This window comes from Lacerta agilis, chromosome 1, assembly GCF_009819535.1.
Source record: "Lacerta agilis isolate rLacAgi1 chromosome 1, rLacAgi1.pri, whole genome shotgun sequence".
Lineage (NCBI taxonomy): Eukaryota > Metazoa > Chordata > Lepidosauria > Squamata > Lacertidae > Lacerta > Lacerta agilis.
Window position 1 is genome coordinate 75,691,953 of NC_046312.1, and position 19,559 is coordinate 75,711,511.

General features: G+C 42.6%; 1 protein-coding gene across 1 annotated transcript in view; it reads left to right on the plus strand.

Annotated features, from left to right (window-relative positions):
• LMNTD2 (lamin tail domain containing 2) overlaps positions 1 to 19,559 on the plus strand; it is a 37,725-nt gene that overhangs the window by 8,083 nt on the left and 10,083 nt on the right. The window contains exons 3-10 of the mRNA XM_033139723.1: positions 388 to 469; positions 1,886 to 2,047; positions 6,096 to 6,194; positions 7,343 to 7,440; positions 8,794 to 8,934; positions 14,229 to 14,453; positions 17,236 to 17,431; positions 18,552 to 18,671. Coding sequence (XP_032995614.1) covers positions 388 to 469; positions 1,886 to 2,047; positions 6,096 to 6,194; positions 7,343 to 7,440; positions 8,794 to 8,934; positions 14,229 to 14,453; positions 17,236 to 17,431; positions 18,552 to 18,671 — 1,123 coding nt within the window. The remainder of the gene's footprint in view (positions 1 to 387; positions 470 to 1,885; positions 2,048 to 6,095; positions 6,195 to 7,342; positions 7,441 to 8,793; positions 8,935 to 14,228; positions 14,454 to 17,235; positions 17,432 to 18,551; positions 18,672 to 19,559) is intronic.

A 19,559-nucleotide genomic window follows, 5' to 3' on the forward strand; every position in this document is an offset into this window, starting at 1 on the left:
ATCACACATTCCCACCACCCTTCTGAGTAATACCCCTCCCCACTCTCTCACTATATATTAGGGTCTGGTGACTTCTGTTTCAGTGTATCTGAAGAAGTGTGCATGCACACAAAAGTTCATACCAAGAACAAACTTAGTTGGTCTCTAAGGTGCTACTGGAAGGAATTTTTTATTTATTTATTTATTTTTGACTATGGCAGACCAACACAGCTACCTACCTGTAACAGTTAGGGTTTCTAAGAAGAGTCTCTTCATTAAGAAGTATAGACCACAGAGCATAGGAAACTATCAGTTTCTGAGATAAGCTAATGTGTATGTTAGTTGATTTCTTTTTCTCCAAACACAGCTGAAAAACTAAAGCAAAGTTTTAATTCTGCTTGTTTTCAGGAGCCCAAAGGAAGAAGGTCTTCAAGCAGAAGTTGACCAGCTGAGTGATGAACTGAAGACTATCAAGAAGAGCCATGAGAAGGTGAATGAGTAACAGACACAGTAACACTGGGTGGCCTTTCTGACAGGCCAGATGCCACAAACACCTGCAAGTGGCAATTTAAAGAACAAAGTAAACAAACAGTGATATTGAAAAATGGACCAGAAGATAGACAAATCTTGCTGGGTCAGGGATCATCCTGTTGATTCCCAGGATTCCTCCTGGATTCTTTTTTTTTAAATTCCAGCTTTCAGGTGGATGCTGACTGCACCTGGTAATTTGCTAATTTTTAATTTGTTAGTAAGGCCCAGAACTTTATGTCTTTTCATGTCTATCTGAGTCAGTTCTTAAGGACTTTGCCCTGAAAACGTCAGCTCAGGATTAGGTATCTGTCTTATATTTTCTCTAGAGATGATGGATGTAAATTTTAGATTCTATGCAATCTCCTTACTTACCTTCAGCACACCTTTCACTCTCTTGTCAATTTAGGGTCAAATCTCCTCCCTGGCATATTTTCATAATTTCTCATGGTTGATTTTAATATTTCTAGCAATGTGCTTCCCAAATTCCTTTTTCACTTGCCTTATTGTCAACATACATTTGTTTTGCCAGAGTGTGTGCTCATTTGGGCATAACACTTACGATGGTTTTTTGTATTACACATATTCATAAAAAATAATGAGAAACAGATGTTGACGATTGCACACTTGATCCAAAACTGCCTTTCTTCGACTTTCTAGCTCTCATTAGCAGCCATGTGAGACCTATTCCAGAGTCACTTATTAAAAGGCTTTATATCTCTGATGTAAACAAGTATCAAGTGATGCATGTTGGAGCAAAAATATATATAAATTTCAAGTAGATGCTCATGGGGTCTGAACTGGAGGTGACAGACCTTTTCTGTGAACCGCCCTGAGACCTCTGGGTGTAGGGCAGTATATAAATTCAATAAATAAAAATAATTAAATAATTTTTAAAACTGGATGTATTAACACTCTGCTTTGTACACACTGTGTGGAATTTGGGCTGCAATACTATGTACACTTGCCTAGGTGTAAACCCTACAGAACTTGGTGAAACCTACTTCAGAGTAAATATGTATAGCACCAGGCTGTTAATTGCAGGCTCCTGGCCTAATATTTAATAGGTTCTTTCAGCGTATATGCTTTGCAGTTTGAGTTCATGAGTTTAACGTCCACTGAAATCCCAAGAATCTTTAAGCAGAAATATGACCATTTTATCTGTGATCATGCAGACTCATCTCAGTAGCTGGGAATATTAGTGAAATCAGTGGAACAAGAAAAGAAGCATTATCCTGGAATAAACTTTAAACGAGGATTGTCTTTTGCTGGCTTTTCTTTTGCCGGCAGATAATTTGGGCCTAGGCTTTTTGAGAAGCCTCTAATTTCCATTATTTCTCTTGTCCATCATTCCCTTTATTTTTTTATTTTTCAAAAGGAGATAAAAGTGATGGAAGATAAACTTGCAAAGACAAAAATGCAGGTTATGTATTTGCAAAAGGAAGCAAGAACCCCCTCAAGAAAGATGGATGACGAATCAGACACCGAGTCTAGCACTTCATTGGATGAAGGGGCCAAATTAGCATGCGAGTGCTTCGAGGTAGGAGCTACAATGCATACTCTCTGATGCACTGTACTGCAAATCGGTAGAATGCAGTGTTTTTATTTTACATTTAATAATAATTAAGACACAGAAGTATAATCATTCGGCGATATCGAGATAAGTCATACTCATTGATTTCATGGCTTCTACTGCATGTGACTAACATTGGATATAACGCACTGCATATATTCTTACTGCTGTTTCTGGTTTTACAAGTTGCTGGTGTAAGATGGGGACAGGCAACAGTTTTTGAAAGAGATGAAGGTGGTACGCAGAGCTGTAATTACCTACGGGGTGCGCATAGACATTTCTTGTGTCCCACACAATTATTTATGTTCCAACAGATTTTTGAAGCAAGAAATACGTATGTAGCCCATCATCAGTTCCTCCATTCCACTTCCAATTATTTTCTGTTTCCAACCACGGGCTGAATTTTTATCCAACCTTACCTACCACATGTATATTTTTCTTCAGCAAGAATGCTGCCTGTTGCCTCACTACTTTGCTGGTGCGTTCTCAGCGTAGTAATTCTGAAAAATGTCAGTACATGGGGGGAATGTGACGCTAGGAGGCATTTATAGCATGTGACTGGCTCTTATGATGCCTAACCCTGGGGAAGAAAGGTTTTTGGAGACTGCTACAAAAAGTAATATTTTGAAGGCTTTTTGGTGTGTGTGTGTGTTTTTAAACTGGCTCACACCGCACCAGAAATCCCTTGTTCACATAATATAATGCAAGTGTGTGCCTCCAGTCAATCACCAGAAGGGAGGTAATGAGAAGCAGAAGGATTGGTGCAGTGTTTGTATGCTAGGGGGATGGCTAGATGCTAGGAAAACATTTGAGGCCAGAAACAGAATACTACACATTCTTCATGCATGAGGATTCAAATGAGATTAAACTGCATGAGCTGCAAATGGACTCACTAGCTGGTGATTTATTAGTACAGTTTGCAGGGAAAAGTCCTGGCTGTGATAGATGCAGAATGATATCCCAAGGCACTGGAACAGAGATGGAAGCCCCCCCCCCCCTTTTTGTACAGTAGTTCCTAATGTTCCTTTCACAATAGACCTGCCTTCCTCTATCAGCAAATGACTGTACAGTTTATATGTAAACAACTGCAGAAAATGTAGAAGAGCTAAACCACTTTTAAAAAGCAAGCAAGCACAGAACAGCAGCATCAAGACCCAAAACTAGTCAAAACCACTACGTGACATCAGTGGTAGCAGCGTATTGTCAGTTTGCACTTACTGCAAATGCCCCTCTTAAACAGCAAGCCTAGGTTGCTTAAATGGCCACCCTGGCAGGAACTTCCATGCACCCATTGGTTAGGGTGTTGGACTAGGACTTGCGAAAGCAGGCTTCAAATCCCCACTCAGCCCTGAAGCTCTTGAGCCAGTTCCCATCTCTTAGCTGAACCAACCTCACTGGGTTGTTGTGAGGATGAAATGGGAAGGAGAACCACGTACACCACCTTGAGATCCTTGTATATAAAGCTTGAATATAAATGTAATAAAATAATAAATTGTTGTAGCTGGGGTGCCACTGAAGCTTTTCATATCAAGTGCACCACAAGCCCACAAAGGAGAGTGCACGCAGTCACGGGTGACATGAGAAGCGCTGAAACCAATAAAAATATAGCTCCGACTCAGCACTCTCCTCTGTGGGTTTATTGTGAGCATCAATTAGAGATCAGGGGGCAGAACTCTTTGCCCTTCTCCCAGTCAATGACTTGCTCTTGTTGCCCATGGCTGCCTGGGCAATGCTGAGCTGTAGAAAGCTCATGTGAGAAACAGGAAAAGCTCCTGGGCCAAACTGAAGCTTTGTCCCTCAGAGATGTCAGTAACTCAAAGCTCAGAGGAAAGTCTAAGCAGCTCCCACAATGGCAGCTTAACAGGAAAGGTTAGGAGAGGTGTGAGATTGGGTCAAAGCAATTACTTGATTATCTTGACATCATTTCAGAGAGACAGAGAGGTGTGCACAGAGCAGCCAAGTGGCTAATGGGAGGAGAGGGAGCAGAGCGGGCGAGAGCAAACCCATATTTTACAAATCATGTGCCCAGGGACACCGCAGGCTCTTGTGCAGAGAGCCTCCAAGCTTCTTCAGAGTGCACTGTTCCGACAGTAAAGAAAAAGACCAGCACCCCAGCACCATACTTCTTAATGAGGATGATGATTCCTGGATGGAGACCTTGTAAGCCAACTTAGTAAGAGAAATGAGTTTTAAAAGATTCAGAAAAAGTCCAGAACTTACATAACTGCTTACATAAGCTGCAGCATCAAAGCAAGGCAGGAGAAGGAGGACACCTTGAGGCTGCAGCTGAGCTGAAGGGGCATTGAATAAGAGCATAAGGAGAGCCCTGCTCAAGGTTCATCAAATTCAGCATTGAATTTCATAGGCTGGCCTGTGAGAAGCTTCTAAGCAGTCAAGAGAGCTGCATTGTGCATGTTCACCCTGTGCAATCCCCTCTGTCCTGCATAATCCCTTCCCTGATTTGGGGGTAGCTCAGTCAGTAGAGCATGAGTCTCTCAAGCTCAGGGGTGTGGGTTTGATACCCATGTTGGGCATGCACACGGAAGCTCATACCAAGAACAAACTTAGTTGGTCTCTAAGGTACTACTGGAAGGAATTTTTTATTTTTTTATTTTGTTTTGACTACCTGTACTCAGGTTTTGTTATGGCGGTGTGGCATCCTTCATTTTAAAAGCAAAAATAGATGCCCCCCCCCGCCTGGGTTAAAACTTCTGTTATTTCCTATGTGTATGCACATTAAAGTAACTTGTCCTAGAACTGACACTCTCTCACACACACTTATATCCCACTTATCGCAATTTGTGTCTGAATCAGTACTAATACCCCTCTCTCTTTCACAGATGATGGCAACCCATCTTTATAAGTACAGTACTGTTACTGTAGACCCAAGATTAATTTCAATAACTGGCCAGTAGGGGGCACTCACTGCTTGCAAAAAGTTTGATGCCTGTTTCCCTTTTTCTTCTCAAAATCGAACACATCAAACCCCAGATTATGCAGAGTGCTGACATATGCTATTTCATTTGTATTTTGTTTCAGTATATAGCCTGCTTCATCGCAAATGATCAGAATAAAATATTTTTTAAAAAGGCAAAATATAAAGTAACTCCAGTCAAAAAACATCACCACTAACAAGATTCTGAGCATTTGCCAAAAATATTTGATTCTGCTCTATGATGGCTGTTGAGTACTAGGCCTTACAAATTGGTTGCATTTACAACTGAATCAGTCTTTTTCCTCTGGCCAAGCTCCTAAATGGGGGTAAGATCCTAAACTGGTTGCTAAGGCATTGCCCTTGCCTTTTCTGCCGCTTATTGTCTCCTACTACCTCCATTGTCCCATCCTTGCTTCCCATCACACAGAGACATATGTTGTTCTTTTTACTCTTTTCAATCTTAAAAGGACTGGTCTACCAGGTGGATTGAGGATTACCAGTAGTCCTAGCACCCTTATACAAATATGAGGTGGAACTGGGAATACTGTATACAGCTCTGGTCACCCCATCTCAAAAAAAAAGAAAAAAGAAAATACACACACACACACACACACACACACACACACACACATTGCAGAGCTGGAAACACTACAGAAAAGGGCAGCCAGAATGATCAGGGAACTAGACCACCTCACCTAAAGGGAAAGGCAAAAATGCTCGGAGCTTTTAAGATTAGAATACAGTACAAGGTGACTAAGATGGGACTCAAGAGAGATTTAGGAAAGAATGCACACTGCAGAGAAAGTAGAGGGGTTTTTTTCTCCCTCTCACATCATGGTAGAAGTTTGGTCATCCAGTGAAAGATGAAAGTTAGTACTTCATTGCACACAATGCATAATTGATTTCTGGAGGTTGCTGCCCTAATGAGTTGTGATGGTCACTGGCTTAGATGCCTTTTAAAAGGGACAAATTGATGAAAGGCTGATCTATCAATAGCTGGAAAATGCAACAAATAAATTCTAACTTGAGGGATTGGCAGGCACTAATAGGATCTGACTTCCCCCCACCCCTCTTGTGTAGCTCTGGTCGGAGACAGGAACAAAGGTAACATCAGAAACAAGTGATCTACGGCTTCGGAGAATTCCAAAGCACACAAGCTTTGTTGATGCTTTTCATAAGGTCAGTACCATGAAGACAGGAAAACCCAGAAGAGTGTGAGGACTAGATACTTGTCGCCTCAAAACCCATATACAGAAACACCGCCATCTAGCACAATTCTATACAGTATATAGCCCATCTCAACTGAATGAAGCAGCCTTAGAAGCAACCAGTGTGACCTTATTAAGTATACCATCTTAGTATAATAAGTTTGCCTGCTTACAGTTTGCCTGTAATCACACTTTGCACCTTGTTATTGTTCAGTTCCCTTACTCCTGTGAAATTCAGAGGAAGAGACTTTTGATTAGGTGTTAATGGCTCTGAAATGAGCATAGACTGAACTAAGAACCCCAAAATTTGGGATCTGCTCCAAACCAGTGCCAAACTTTTGCAGTTGTTTTGCAGCACTTTGTAGCAAAAAACCCCACATTTTGCAGCTCCCCTCCAACTGAGCAATAGCTAGGGTCATAGCTACCACCCCAAAATGCAATTGCAGGAAGCACATCACGGAATACTTCAAGCCTGGGTTCCAAGTTAATGCCAGAGTTTTGCTATTGTTTTGCAAACTTTTTGAAGTGAAACCCTCACATTTTGTCACACCCCCAACAGTGGGTTACTGCCTTACTCAGTGTGGGTTGGGGCCATAATGAACTGACTCCCAACAAGCACTATTTCTGGGAGACAAATTTTGGGGTTTGTAGTAGTTATTGGTGCTGGAACAATATTTCCCTATTTAAAAAAAACCTGACACAATGGAACCCACGATCTGTGTATGCGTGTGCGCACGAGCAAGTATGTACACACATACTTCAACATAAGTATTCCCCCCCCCCCAAGGAGCAGACAATGCCTTCAAGAGGTAATCTGGCAGCCTTACATAAGGAATATACCTTGTTTGGGCATGGATTTGCTTAGTATGCTTCATGGAGGGAACATAGATTTCACTTCACAGAATTACTGTATTTTTCCATGTATAAGACGCCCCCATGTATAAGATGACCTTTAATTTTTGTGCCCCAAATTAAATAATTGCAACATTCCATGTATAAGACACCCCCCCCCCCAATTTTAAACTTAAAAAAGTTGGGGGGGGATATAGTCTTAAACACGGAAAAATACAGTATTGTTATCTTTCCTTAATCAGTGTCATCACCTTTCCTGCTTTTTAGTTTGGAAGTATTTCGCTGAGTGAAGAGGAAAAAGATGAAATAATCCTGAAATTAGAGAAGGCACACATTTGTGCACTGGATGGAAGCTCACAGGAAAGGTAATTGCAAACCACAGGCTTTCTGAGAGAAAAGACCAAAAGGGGGCATGGTAGAAAAACAGCAGCCTGTCTGAGGTAAGTCGGTATCTGAATACACCTGAGAATGTAGTGCTGTAGAAGCATCCAAGGCAGCCCTTGGTCCTCTGATTATTGCTCTACATCCTCTCAACAGTGCTATAGGGCAGGGCCAAAGGAAGCCTTTTCAAGCAGAAGGCTGCATACTTTTAGACCAGGAATAGCTCAGTCAGTAGAGCATGAGACTCTTAATCTCTTTGACATGGGTTTGAGCCCCACATTGGGGGTTGGACTAGATGACCCTTGAGGTACCTACCAGCCCCACAACTCTATGGTTCTATGAAAAGTGAGCAGAGCAATGAATCTAGCAATGAGAAGGCTAGATTCTATACACGCTCGCATACCCCTCTGTCCTCCATCCAAGCAAGCAAGAGACAGTTCATGACATGCTGCAGCCAAAGAAAAATACGCAAGGAGTGTGAGAAGCAGGGTCAGTAGGGAGTAAGTCTGGGGGGATGAGGTCTGGGGATAGTCTGGGGGCCAGTTAGAGAGGCTTGGGGGGCACATTCACACACTGGGTCTGAAGTCCCCACCTCTGTTATGGGGAAATCAGTACTTCCCTACATATTTCCTCCTGTGAGGAGTTGGGGGGGATGGACAAGCAAGGAGCTATATGGCATGGCAGCCACCATGGATTCTCCTCCCCCCAACCTAGGGTCCCTGCTATGCCCCCTTTTTGAAGCTGTGAGTGTGTCCTCTTTAATGTGAATGTGGGAAGTAGAGAGAGAAGATGCCTCTGCTCCAGCAGACAGGGAGTGTGAAATATCTGTGAAGTACCACCATTGCCACCCTGCAGAAATAGTAAATCCAAATTAAATTGGGGCTGCGGGGGGGGGGGTGGGGTGGGGGGGATATAGGGTAACATTTTTATGAGGACAATGTCAAGTGACTGCTGCAAAAAACTTGCACGCACAAACTGTACCAAGTCCACAGTAAACTTCCATGCGGAAGTGCCGTGTAAAGCAGAAAAGGCCAGCAAAATCCCTTTCCTCATGCAGCAGTCCCACTATGCTAACCGTTGTTCATTTTGATGAAGATGCCCTCTCCACTCCAGTGCTAGAGCACAAATTTTCCATTAGTTATTTTGCAAGAACAAGCAAATAGGTTATGCACTTTGCGCCACAGCACCCCATTATGTATGGATAGGATATCACACTGCTCCTAATGTATTGGGTATTCATCTGAATACAGCACTAAGAAGAATATCTGGGTTTGTTTGTTGAAAATTCTGGATTAGCCCAAAGGATGCATGTCAAACTCCCCACCCCCACTTTACAGTTCACCTTCTGAACCATCCTCGTTAGCTGTCCTCACCTCTCAGAAATCAGACATCTTTTCAGCGCCTGACACCAAAACGATAGAATCGTCTTCCTTCAATACGGCACCATCTTCAGAGAAAATGCCCATGGCGAAAAGTAAGTTCAAATTCTTCCTCTTTAATTGAATATTAAGAAGTTTGTTTAGATAATTTTGATGATTCTAAATTTAAAGATGAGAAGTTATCAAAGTGGATTGGAATTGGAAACAAAGGAGAGAGGACGGGGGAAGTCATTTAGTAAGATTTGAAACAAGAATTATTATTTTTTAAGATGAATAAGAAATATTGGTGTTTGTTTTGTTGTATTTGTTGTTGTATTGTTGTTTTGTTTTGTTTGTATTATGTGGAAAACTAATAAATTCTTTGTAAAAAAACAAAAAAAAACAAATTCTTCCTCTTTAAAAATAGTCCGGCATTGGCCTAGTTGATCAAAAAGTAGTACATGCAATGCATACTCACCCACACGCATGTGCAATGCACATAGGCCCAGTGTAACCTAGGTTAATCTCTTGGATTGTTCCACGTAAACTAAAGCATTGACTTTTTTCTAATGTATTCTGTAACAGTGTCATTGCCACAATTATGACAGAAAGCAAGCCTCTTACACCCCTTCCTCACTCAAATGTTGCCCACCTGGGGTTGGCCAGTTGTGCCTCGATTATCCATTAGTCTCCCCCACCACTTCCCTATGAGCTCACAGCCCTTTCCCCAGACAGGAAGAAATCTGGGGGTGCTCAATTAAATATTGGATCCCCAGAACCTGGAATAAGCCACCCTGCATCACTTACAGTTCACTCAGAGAGTAAAGCAAACCCACAGCTCCCTATATCTGCCAGAGAACAGATTAACTTTTTGGTCTTTAACAACCCCGATCCTAGACTCCTGAAGCAGGAACCCAAACATTTTAGGCACATGGAGAACTACAAGAATCATTGAGATTGGCAAACACATGCACCTCTGACCCCCCCTAACCAAATCACGAAGCTTTATAAAGAACATTAGGGGAGATGGAAAATAGACAAAGCAGTTTAAAAGAAAACGAGCACTGTGGCTCAGAGCTATGTAGGTTGACCTAAGCAACAACACGCTTCTCGGTCTACTCAGAAGTAACAGAACTTAGATGATCAGTTGCAGGTCCTCCCCACCTCCCCCAGGAGCAGTAACAGACAGCATGAACCCCTGATGAAGGGGGGGGGCAAAGGCTTGCCTTCAACAGCTGACTTTTAAGAACTCTATACCCCACCATTTGTTGCCATTCAGTGACCAATCAGCCATGTCATGTTTTGCAGGTAAAAAGAAAATCTACACCTTTGGGGGAATAATAGAATGCAAGGGTCTGAGGAAACTAGTTACACTATATAGTTTAACTAACTAGTGTTAGTATAACTAACTAGTGTTAGTTAATGCCAGTATTTCCCACCACCTCACTCCTAGACAAGACTAATATATAAAGTATGGATTCATTAGCCTGGTAGGAATCATGTACAGTATTGGCCTCACTCAGTAGAAATGGAGGGGCAGTTGACCAGGGCTTTCTGTGCCAGCAATAATAGTGCATTAGTGGTATATTTTATACTGGACCATCTACACATCGTTCTGCTTTATTAGTTGTTCTGTGATGCTTCCCCAATGTTACTGCATTATTGGCATCTAGAGGGGTGCTCTTGTGCTACAAAACAACAAAAATGGAACAAAAAGAACCCTCAACATTTGTGGTATAAAAAATTATGGGACATGCACTCATTTTGGGGGGGGGGGGGGAAGCAGCAGTCTGCCCTGAAACCTTTGCAAGGGTGAACAGTATTAAAAGCGTAAACCCATCATACACACAAATCAGCATGAATGTACCATGCACAATAAAAAGGATGTCTGGAGGGGCTAGGAAGCAGGCCAAGTAACCAGAATGCAGGGAGATGTATGAAATAGTTCCCCACCTTGGGAGGGACCCTAGTAAAGGGGGAAGTCTACAGAAATATAAACCACTATCCCATTGATTCCCTTTCCACTGGTAATTAGCAAAAGGTGTGAGGCCATGATTTAGCATCCTAGTCCGGTTGAGACAAGCCTATTTTATGTAGTCACCTGGGTTATATCACATGACGAGACTTCCAGATAGGATAACACCTCAGGTTGCTTGATCTCAACAAGTTGGATTTTCCTTCTTCCCTTTACTATTGACAAAGAAGCTCACAATCTTGCTGCTGCTAGAAGGAAGCAAATGAAGGCAGCCCAGTTAAACGAACACTTGTCTACATTGAGCTTCCCCCTTTTGAGGCTATGACTACAATCCTATACACACTTACTTGGGAGTAGGTCTCACTGAACTCCATTAGGCATACCTCTGAGTGGACATTCATAGGACTGCATTGTTTATTTCCCATTTCCGTGGATGACTTTCCTGCAGTAAAATAAAACTTGTGGATGAATCATCATCACGCTATAGGAGCACAATCCTGCAAACAAGTAATTATGGAAGAATTAACAGAATTTCCTTTCTATGTGGTGAGATTTCTCTGTAAAACAAAACACGTATTTACCCTTTGGCTATGCTGTTCACCAGTGTTCTTGCAGGAACACAAACCAAAAGCCCTAAAGCTGCCACCCTATGCTCATAACCCACCCAAGCACGGGGTTAGGCCTGGTCAGGCTGGCAGAGGCAACCTTCCCTTTTGCCATGACAAGAGAAAACTGTTGCAAAGCTGGCTGGTTACTTCTTCTCTGTCCCCAGGGTCTTCTAAAGCATAACAAGCACTGCTTTACCTCTAATGTTCCCTTGCCTGTCCCTGCTGACACATAAAATCTTTTCTCAAGCCCTCCATGGAATTGATAACATGGACACCATATTGAGCTGCTTGAAAGCTTGCCTTCTTTTCCCCTCCCTTTCTCCTGGCCCAGCGCCACCTAGTGGTCCTTGTGTTTCTACAGCTACCCCACACCATATGTTGTTGCCTCCTCTTGTCCCTCCTTCTCTCAAAACCGTTTCCTCTTCAGGCTATGGGTCCCTAGTCTGACTTCTCCAGCCCCTTCCTTGAACTACTTTTCTCTGGACCTTGTGTCCTGCCCTACACTTCCTGAGGGAATCTCTTCCTACATGAGCATTTTCATCTGCCCTGCCTGCGGCCTTCCCTCTGTCCCTCCTTACAGCAGGCTGATCCTAGACTCAGGAACATTTGGCCTTTCACTTGTGTCAAAGAAGGTGTACAACAAATAATCTTGTAGCATCTTCAAGACTAACATGTCCATAATGACGTAGGCTTTGGGGACTGAAGTCCACAATTGTATGTTATTATCTGTCTGTTAGGTTTTTTTTTTAAGCAATTATCCCCCCCCCCCAATAATATGGCAATTGTAGCACAGTGACTCAGCCAGTGGCTGAACAGGTGTATTGATTGATTAAGTGAGGTACCGGTAATTCTACTTTTCAGTTAGATAAATTATCCAAGTGGCAGCTTAGTATACATATGACATGGAAGTAACAGTTGTTGTTGTTGTTTTAAAGCAACCCTACAATGTTCATAAGTTATTAAAAATTAGCATTCATGATCCTGCTTGGTAGGGACGCAGGAGACTTTGGAATTTCCTCCCTAGTGAAGCTAGACTGCTTCCCTCCTTGTTGTCCTTGTTGGAAGATTCATTCCCCGTGTGCAGTCATGGGTTTATTGTATTTCACATGACTGGGTATGTGTTTTGTTTCCACAGAGTGGGAAGTGGGAAGTGACGTAGACAGGATGTTTGTCTTACTGTCTTTCCCTAAAGTGGGACTATTGTCCTTTGTTCTTTCTCTTTGCTGTCTGATGCTAGAGAGAGAGGGAGCCATGATGAAGAGCTCCAAGTGTTTATATGTAAATAAACTAGGTTAGCCAACATGCTGAGTTGCTGTGGTCTGTCACGCAAGCTGGGCAAAACTTTGCGGATCCAGTAAGTGTGTTGATGTACTCCCACATCAATCACTGTGATGTCCAGGGGCTGAGGAAGACTGATAAGCTCCCAAATGATCGCCCAGGAAGGAAAGAACATGCCAGTCAGGTATGTGTCTCTGCCAGGGTTCTACTTGTGAGTAGAGGCCGTTTCCTGATAGTCCTTCCACCAGTAGGACTTTTTTGTTTCAACAGGCTTTTGGGAATGGACTGCTTTTTATGAAAGGGCTAGTGCCGTGTTGCTTTTATTGTAATTATTTATATAGTATTGATACATGTTATATATGTATATAGTTTTACTTCTATCAATGTTTAATTGCTTTTTAATAATTGTTTTTTCCTATGTTTTTAGCGATTCTCATTTTTATATGTAAGCAGCCTTTTATATGTAAGCGTCAGGGGGAAAGGCAGGAGGGGGTCTGTATGTATGTATGTATGTATGTATATACAGGGGCGTAGCAATACATACTTTGGCCACCTCATGAGAAGAGAAGACTCCCTAGAAAAGACCCTGATGTTGGGAAAGATGGAGGGCACAAGGAGAAGGGGACGACAGAGGATGAGATGGTTGGACAGTGTTCTTGAATAGGCGTGCCTGGCGTGCTCTGGTCCATGGGGTCACGAAGAGTCGGACACGACTGAACGACTGAACAACAACAAAGCAAGGGGGCGTAGGGGGCGGTCCGCCCCAGGTTCCATAATGGAGGGGGTGACAAATTATCAAATTATTACTGCCCTACTAGGGCGGTTCATAAAAAACTTTTTTTTTAATGCCTGCTCCAAAGGTCTTACCTTACTATACTAGGGATTATATAGCTATATATGAAATAGCTGTTTACCTGGCTGTTTTCCTATGTCGTGAAGGCTGAAATTTCAGTTCAGTGGAGCATACTGTTCCCAACCCTAACCCTGTGGAAAGCCATCTAATTATATTTAATTTGATTTTGAGATGTTTTAGGAGGTAATTTAATTATTATTTGATTTTATGCCAATGTTATGTACCTGATGTTAGCCACCTGAACACGACTTTGGCCAGGGAGGGCGGGATATAAATAAAAGTTTATTATTATTATAACTTGTTATTATTCCTTTGTAAGAAAATATGAAATAACGCAAAACCATTTTTGCAGGGGGGGATCAATGGGGGGGATGACAAGAAATTTTCCGCACCGGGTACCACCTGACCTTCCTATGCCTCTGTGTATACATACATACATACATACATACATACATACATACTTTACAACCTATTTGTATAATGCATTTATTTATTATTTGGTTTATATCCCACCTTTCAGCCAAAGCACTCAAGGCAGTTGATAATTTTAAAACATAAAGTGATATGTAACAAAGAGACTTCTCTCAGACCTACAAAGGGTCATTTCTGGAGCTGATGGCCGGTGCTCTGTGGTCTGGCCTTCTCATCTGCCTTCCTCCAGGGCACACAGACCTTTCTAATGCAGCTAATATCACCACAGTCTAAAGTCTGACTTTCAGCTACAGTGTTTTTTCCTGGAAGTTTTCATTAGTTTTTCATTAGTTTTCATTCATATGCCATATGAGTATATTATGTTTCAACTTTTGAAAGCTCTTTCCCTGGATCATTGGAGCCTTGCACAGTCTGGTCTCACTCTTGGACAGCTGTCAGAGGAAGAAATGTACGCCCACTTTTTGGCCTGCCCCTTCGTAGAAGAATGCAGGAGGTGAGTACCTTCAGAGCTCAACTCTGGTGTGAGCATTTGCTGCTATTTCTCTGCAACTCAGGAGAAGAGTGATAAGCCTCTGGCCTTACAGTTTCACCAGACTTAAGAAGAGACTCCTGCATGCTTTCTGCTACATTCCATTTTGAAGCAAATATTATTCCTTCCTCCTGGATGGTCTGTACACTACTCCACTGTGTGAGAGATTCTCTAAAAGCCCAGCCCATAAAAGACAGAGTGCACCCAACCAGTAGCAACCCAGTTGCTTACCTGGCTTTCCAATTTTGAGTTCACGGCTGGTAAAGAAGATGGGGAAGGGTGAGGTGGCAGGGATGTTGGTGCAGTGTGGGCACAGTGGAGGGAGTGTTTGATGGGCTCCACCAGTGCTGGTACCACGCTGAACTCCCTGCCACCTTTTCTCTCTTAAGTTACTGGCAGCAGCCTCTGCCATGGGAAGCCAGATGATCAATGCCAACCTATGCTGCTGTGCCCTGCTGACCACTCCTGGCTGAACCTGTGTCCACCTGTACACTGAAAGCTATGGCCTGGGGCCACCCACCCCATCCTCTCATAGTGCAATAGTAGTTCTGCCTTCAAATGAGGAGGTAGGCTTTTTCAGAGCAGGGAGCAAAGACCTTTCTTTGCAAGTTTCACTTGGGACACTTTGAGACAACAGTGTAGAACAAGCAGCCCGCCTTCAGCTTTTTAGTGTGTTGCTGCCCCACTTTGGAGCGCTTTTTGAGGCCCTGTATCATTCATCAGTTTGCCCATCCTTTTGTGTAGTGCTCCTTTTCTGAGACAATGTTCTGGGCCTACCTGCTGTCCATCACTGATCAACATGAAGGAGGCCCTCAGCAATGCAGGGCAGGGTCCACCCCTGAGGCACCCTCCGCCATTCTGTCAGACAGGTGTCTGGTGGATCCGGAGCTGCCAAAGAATCATAAGTTACCGTATAAAGACCCAGAGAAGCAAAATTGGGAATACAGGTAAGTTGGGCTTTTCACATTATGTGGATAACTGTGTGCTTTAAAGCATCAGCCAGCTAGACATACAAGTCCACTACTAACACCTCCAGCACCATCTTAAGCTCACAAAGCAGCAAGTCTGTAACCACTTTGTGGAGTGTGGAAACATCTGCTCAACCCATGACTACATGCCCCCGTGTATACACACACACACACACACATATAGAGCCAGCATCCTGCCAACGATCCCTTCATATGTTTACCACACAAACCTCGTTGTTTAAGGAATAGCTGTTAGAGTCACTTCACCTCAGATGAAGTGACTTTACCAGCACCACTTCTCTCTCACATCCGCTCTAAATCCATGTGCTTTAATTACCTTCTTATGTGCCTCCCTCCCCCCACATCTTTTTGGCTTTTAACCTCCTCAGTTGGCTTCTTATTTTTTATTGCTTTTACCACCTTCCTGGAATATATAATGGAAGTGGAGCGAATATGATCTCTGACAGGATGTGCTATTTTGCCTGTTCTTCTGTGACACAGCTTCTTGTCAGGCTTTTCTGCTCCTCCTCTACAGACCTGGTATTAACTAGGAAATTGCAAATGGCCAATTTGAATATGGCAAATGTTTAATAATATTGGAAGTATAATAAAAAAATTCTGTTGAAGATAAACATGTATATCTGTTAACCCAAGAAACTATAGCTGTTTATGCTCTATTCCTTAAAAGCACATTCAAAGCACAGTCTTTTTCTCAAAGAATTCTGGGCACTGTAGTTTACCCCTCACAGAGTTACAATTCACATCCACATGTTAACAAACAGCAGTGCCCAGAATTCTTTGAGGAGAAAAATGTTCTTCGAATGTGCTTTGAAGGCATAGTGTACATAGTCTAGATTTTGTATAGATGTGATCTCTCCCACCCCCACCCTCAAATATAGTTTACCCCAAGATTGTCAGAGTGGTTCTCATGGGTGCAGCTGCACATGCAGAGACACTCACTGGCTCTCAGAGGCTTCCTTCCCCTGCTGAAATTAGGCTTGTAAAGCATTTTGTTGCAGCCAATAGAAAGATTACAGAGTGTGCTTGGTCATTCTGTGCATGTAGTGCTCATGACAGTTTGTCCAATTTGCAAATGCACCCATGAGCAAAAAAAGGTTGGTGATCCGTGCTCTGCCCTAAATAATCCTTTTCTAATTCTACTATGTTTCCAGACAAATTCACAACTGTCTCAGCTGCTACTACTCTTGTAGCTTCAGACCACCATTTCCCTTATCCTGGAACCTCGGTTTTTGAACATAATCTATTCTGGAAGACAGTTCCACTTCCCAAACGTTCGAAAACTGAAGCATGCATTTATGGAAGCATTTACTTATGGAAAATTCAATACGGAAGCCGTGTGGCATGTTTGACTTCCGAAAAGCGTTCAAAAACCAAAGCAGTTACGTTCAGGTTTTCGGCATTTGAAAACCAAAACAATCGACTTCCGAGACGTTCAAAAACCAAAGTTCCACTGTACAAGAGTTACAGATGACTAAGTTGGTCTGTGAGAAGACTTGTTCTCTTCACAACTTCCTGTGCTTCTCTCAGCTGACTTCTAACCCACCACCTGTCTGGATTTTCACTTTTTGAAATATGGCAGCCCTAGATACCTCCCATCTCCCATATCTCTTACCTTACTTCCTTTGTCTGCCTTACACTTTAAGAACCCCAGAAGTATTCCATCACAGGCCCATAAGTAGCATAGCTCTTAGCAATTGTTTCTAAATCAGTCATACCTAACCCATATTTTTTCTCCTCTTCCCCCTTTCTGCCCCTAGATGCCATATTGGTTCAGGACCGTTAAGGATTGTGAGTGTACATAATACGGGCAAATTTGTCCGAATCTTCAATACATTATTGAACAAGGAAATAGATTTAAGTGGCTACGTCATCCAGCAGTGGGTTAAAGACTTCCCAGTGTCTGTCTATCGTTTCCCGAATGGCACCATTCTGCCTGCACAGCATCACATCACAGTAAGCAGCAGGGACCTCTCCTGCTTCCCAGTCCTGAGTGTGATATAGATATAGATACCATATTTTTCCATGTATAAGACATCCCCATGTATAACTCACCTCTTATTTGGGGGGACTAAATTTAAAGAAAATGAGGGGAGATGGCCCAAAGTTGTTGAGCTTTTTAAAGGGAGAATTGCACTTGTGCCATCACCCCAGCAGGGCCGTTGCTGGGGTTTGGCAAAGTGGGCAGCCACTCGCCCCATGCCACGGTGGGCAGGAAGCTCCCTAGAGCATGGCCGCCAACCAACTGGCTGGCGCGCACAGCTTCCCCACCACCACCACTACTATCCGTGTATAGGACAACCCCAGTTTTTTGACATGATTTTTGAGTCAAGAAACCTCATCTAATACACAGAAAAATTCAGTATATAGATACTATCTTGCTGAACAATAATTTCATGCCACAGGTAGTCCAAAACATTTTGCTTCAAACAGATGGCATCAATATGAACTGAAAGTTAGCCCACTGGATTTAAGAACTCTAAAAAGTGAATTTTTGCTATAAATATTTTCTATATCCTAAAAAAAAAAATTGAGTTTGAGCAAAGAAACAAAGAAAGAGGGAATCAGTTGTCTCTATCTGAAATATTTCTAAATTGTACTATGTGCTTATGGGTAGAATAATATTTTTAAAAAGCAAAATGATTGTATGGGAAGTGTTTCTGCTTTCCCAGAAATGTGTAATTCTGACCAACAAAACAGAATGTATTTTGTACCAGCATTACAGGGAAATAATAGAATATATATGGGTGGAATTTAACATTGTGCTAACACAATTGTTCCATCAGCACAAGCATTTGTGTTTGCCAGACCAGGGTTTTTTAAAAGCAGAATTCCCGACTGCACAGGAATTTAATGAGCAAAGCCAAGAGGGATTAACAAATCAGTAGTAGTTTTCTGGACTTGTTCACTTGCTGGATCTCCTCTTCATTCCAGATTGTCTATCCAAGTACTGTAGCTTTTCTCCCCATGAGGTTTGCAAAAACAGGCCACCAGGCTACAGTTACAGATCAACATGGGAGGTACTGTAGGTCATACATTAATGTTGTGTCTCATCCATTTGCCCCGTATTTTATAGGTGTGGGCTGCAGGGGCCAACCTTGCTCATGAGCAAGCTTCAAACATGCCACTAAGCGGGCCAAATTTTTTCAGGACGGGTCCAGAATGCACAACCTGCCTCTATGACCACCATGGCCAGGTGAATTGCTTTGTTTAATAGTTTGGAGAGGAAGGGATATACAGTGTGTTATAATTTTCTTAGTTTTAAAAATTAAAAAGGGGGAAAGGCCCAAAAGGTTGAACATCCTAAGGTAATGATAGCCAACGTGGGACCCCCCCAGATGTTGTTGGGTTACAACACCCATCATCCTTGACCACTAGACATGATGGTTGGGGTTGATGGGAATTGTAGTCCAACAACACTGGCAGGGCACCACATTGGCTATCCATGACGTAGGGTGGCATTGTATCAGAGTAATAGATTTGTAATACGAAACAGTATTTGAGTGTGGTGGAGCTCATGAATGTACATGAAATGGCAGTTATGCACACTGTAAGCAGTGAGAGGTTTATGTGATCCCAAAGTGTGCCGTGGGGTTGGTTTCTGTTGAATGAGGTCACCAAAGACCTATGGCATTTCTGTGACTTAAGGTGTTTTTTACATGGCGAGTGAAGGTGTGTGGCTTGAGTAGATTACTGAGGGCCAGATAGGGAGGCCTAGGGGGCTGCAATTGGTTTCCCACATCCAGGGAACAGTGTATCTCTGGGTGTTTATTTTGTGTGTCAGTTATAGTACCCCTGCCCCAAACAGAACATCAGGTGCAGCCACCAAATGGCATTGCAGCTTGTTTGGAGCAGAGCATTAGTAGTTATAAGCCAGCAGCTAAATATGAATTGCCACTTCTAAAATCTTGAATAAATGAGTATAAACCTAAGTACGTGATCCTAGATTATAATTTCTGGATCAACAGCTAATACACATTTATGGCTGTTGGGAATGAAGGACATGCTAAAGGACTTGCATGCCCTGAGGGGAAAGCAGAAGAGGGAATGTCTACTATCCACTTCTGAATAGATCTTGAGAGAA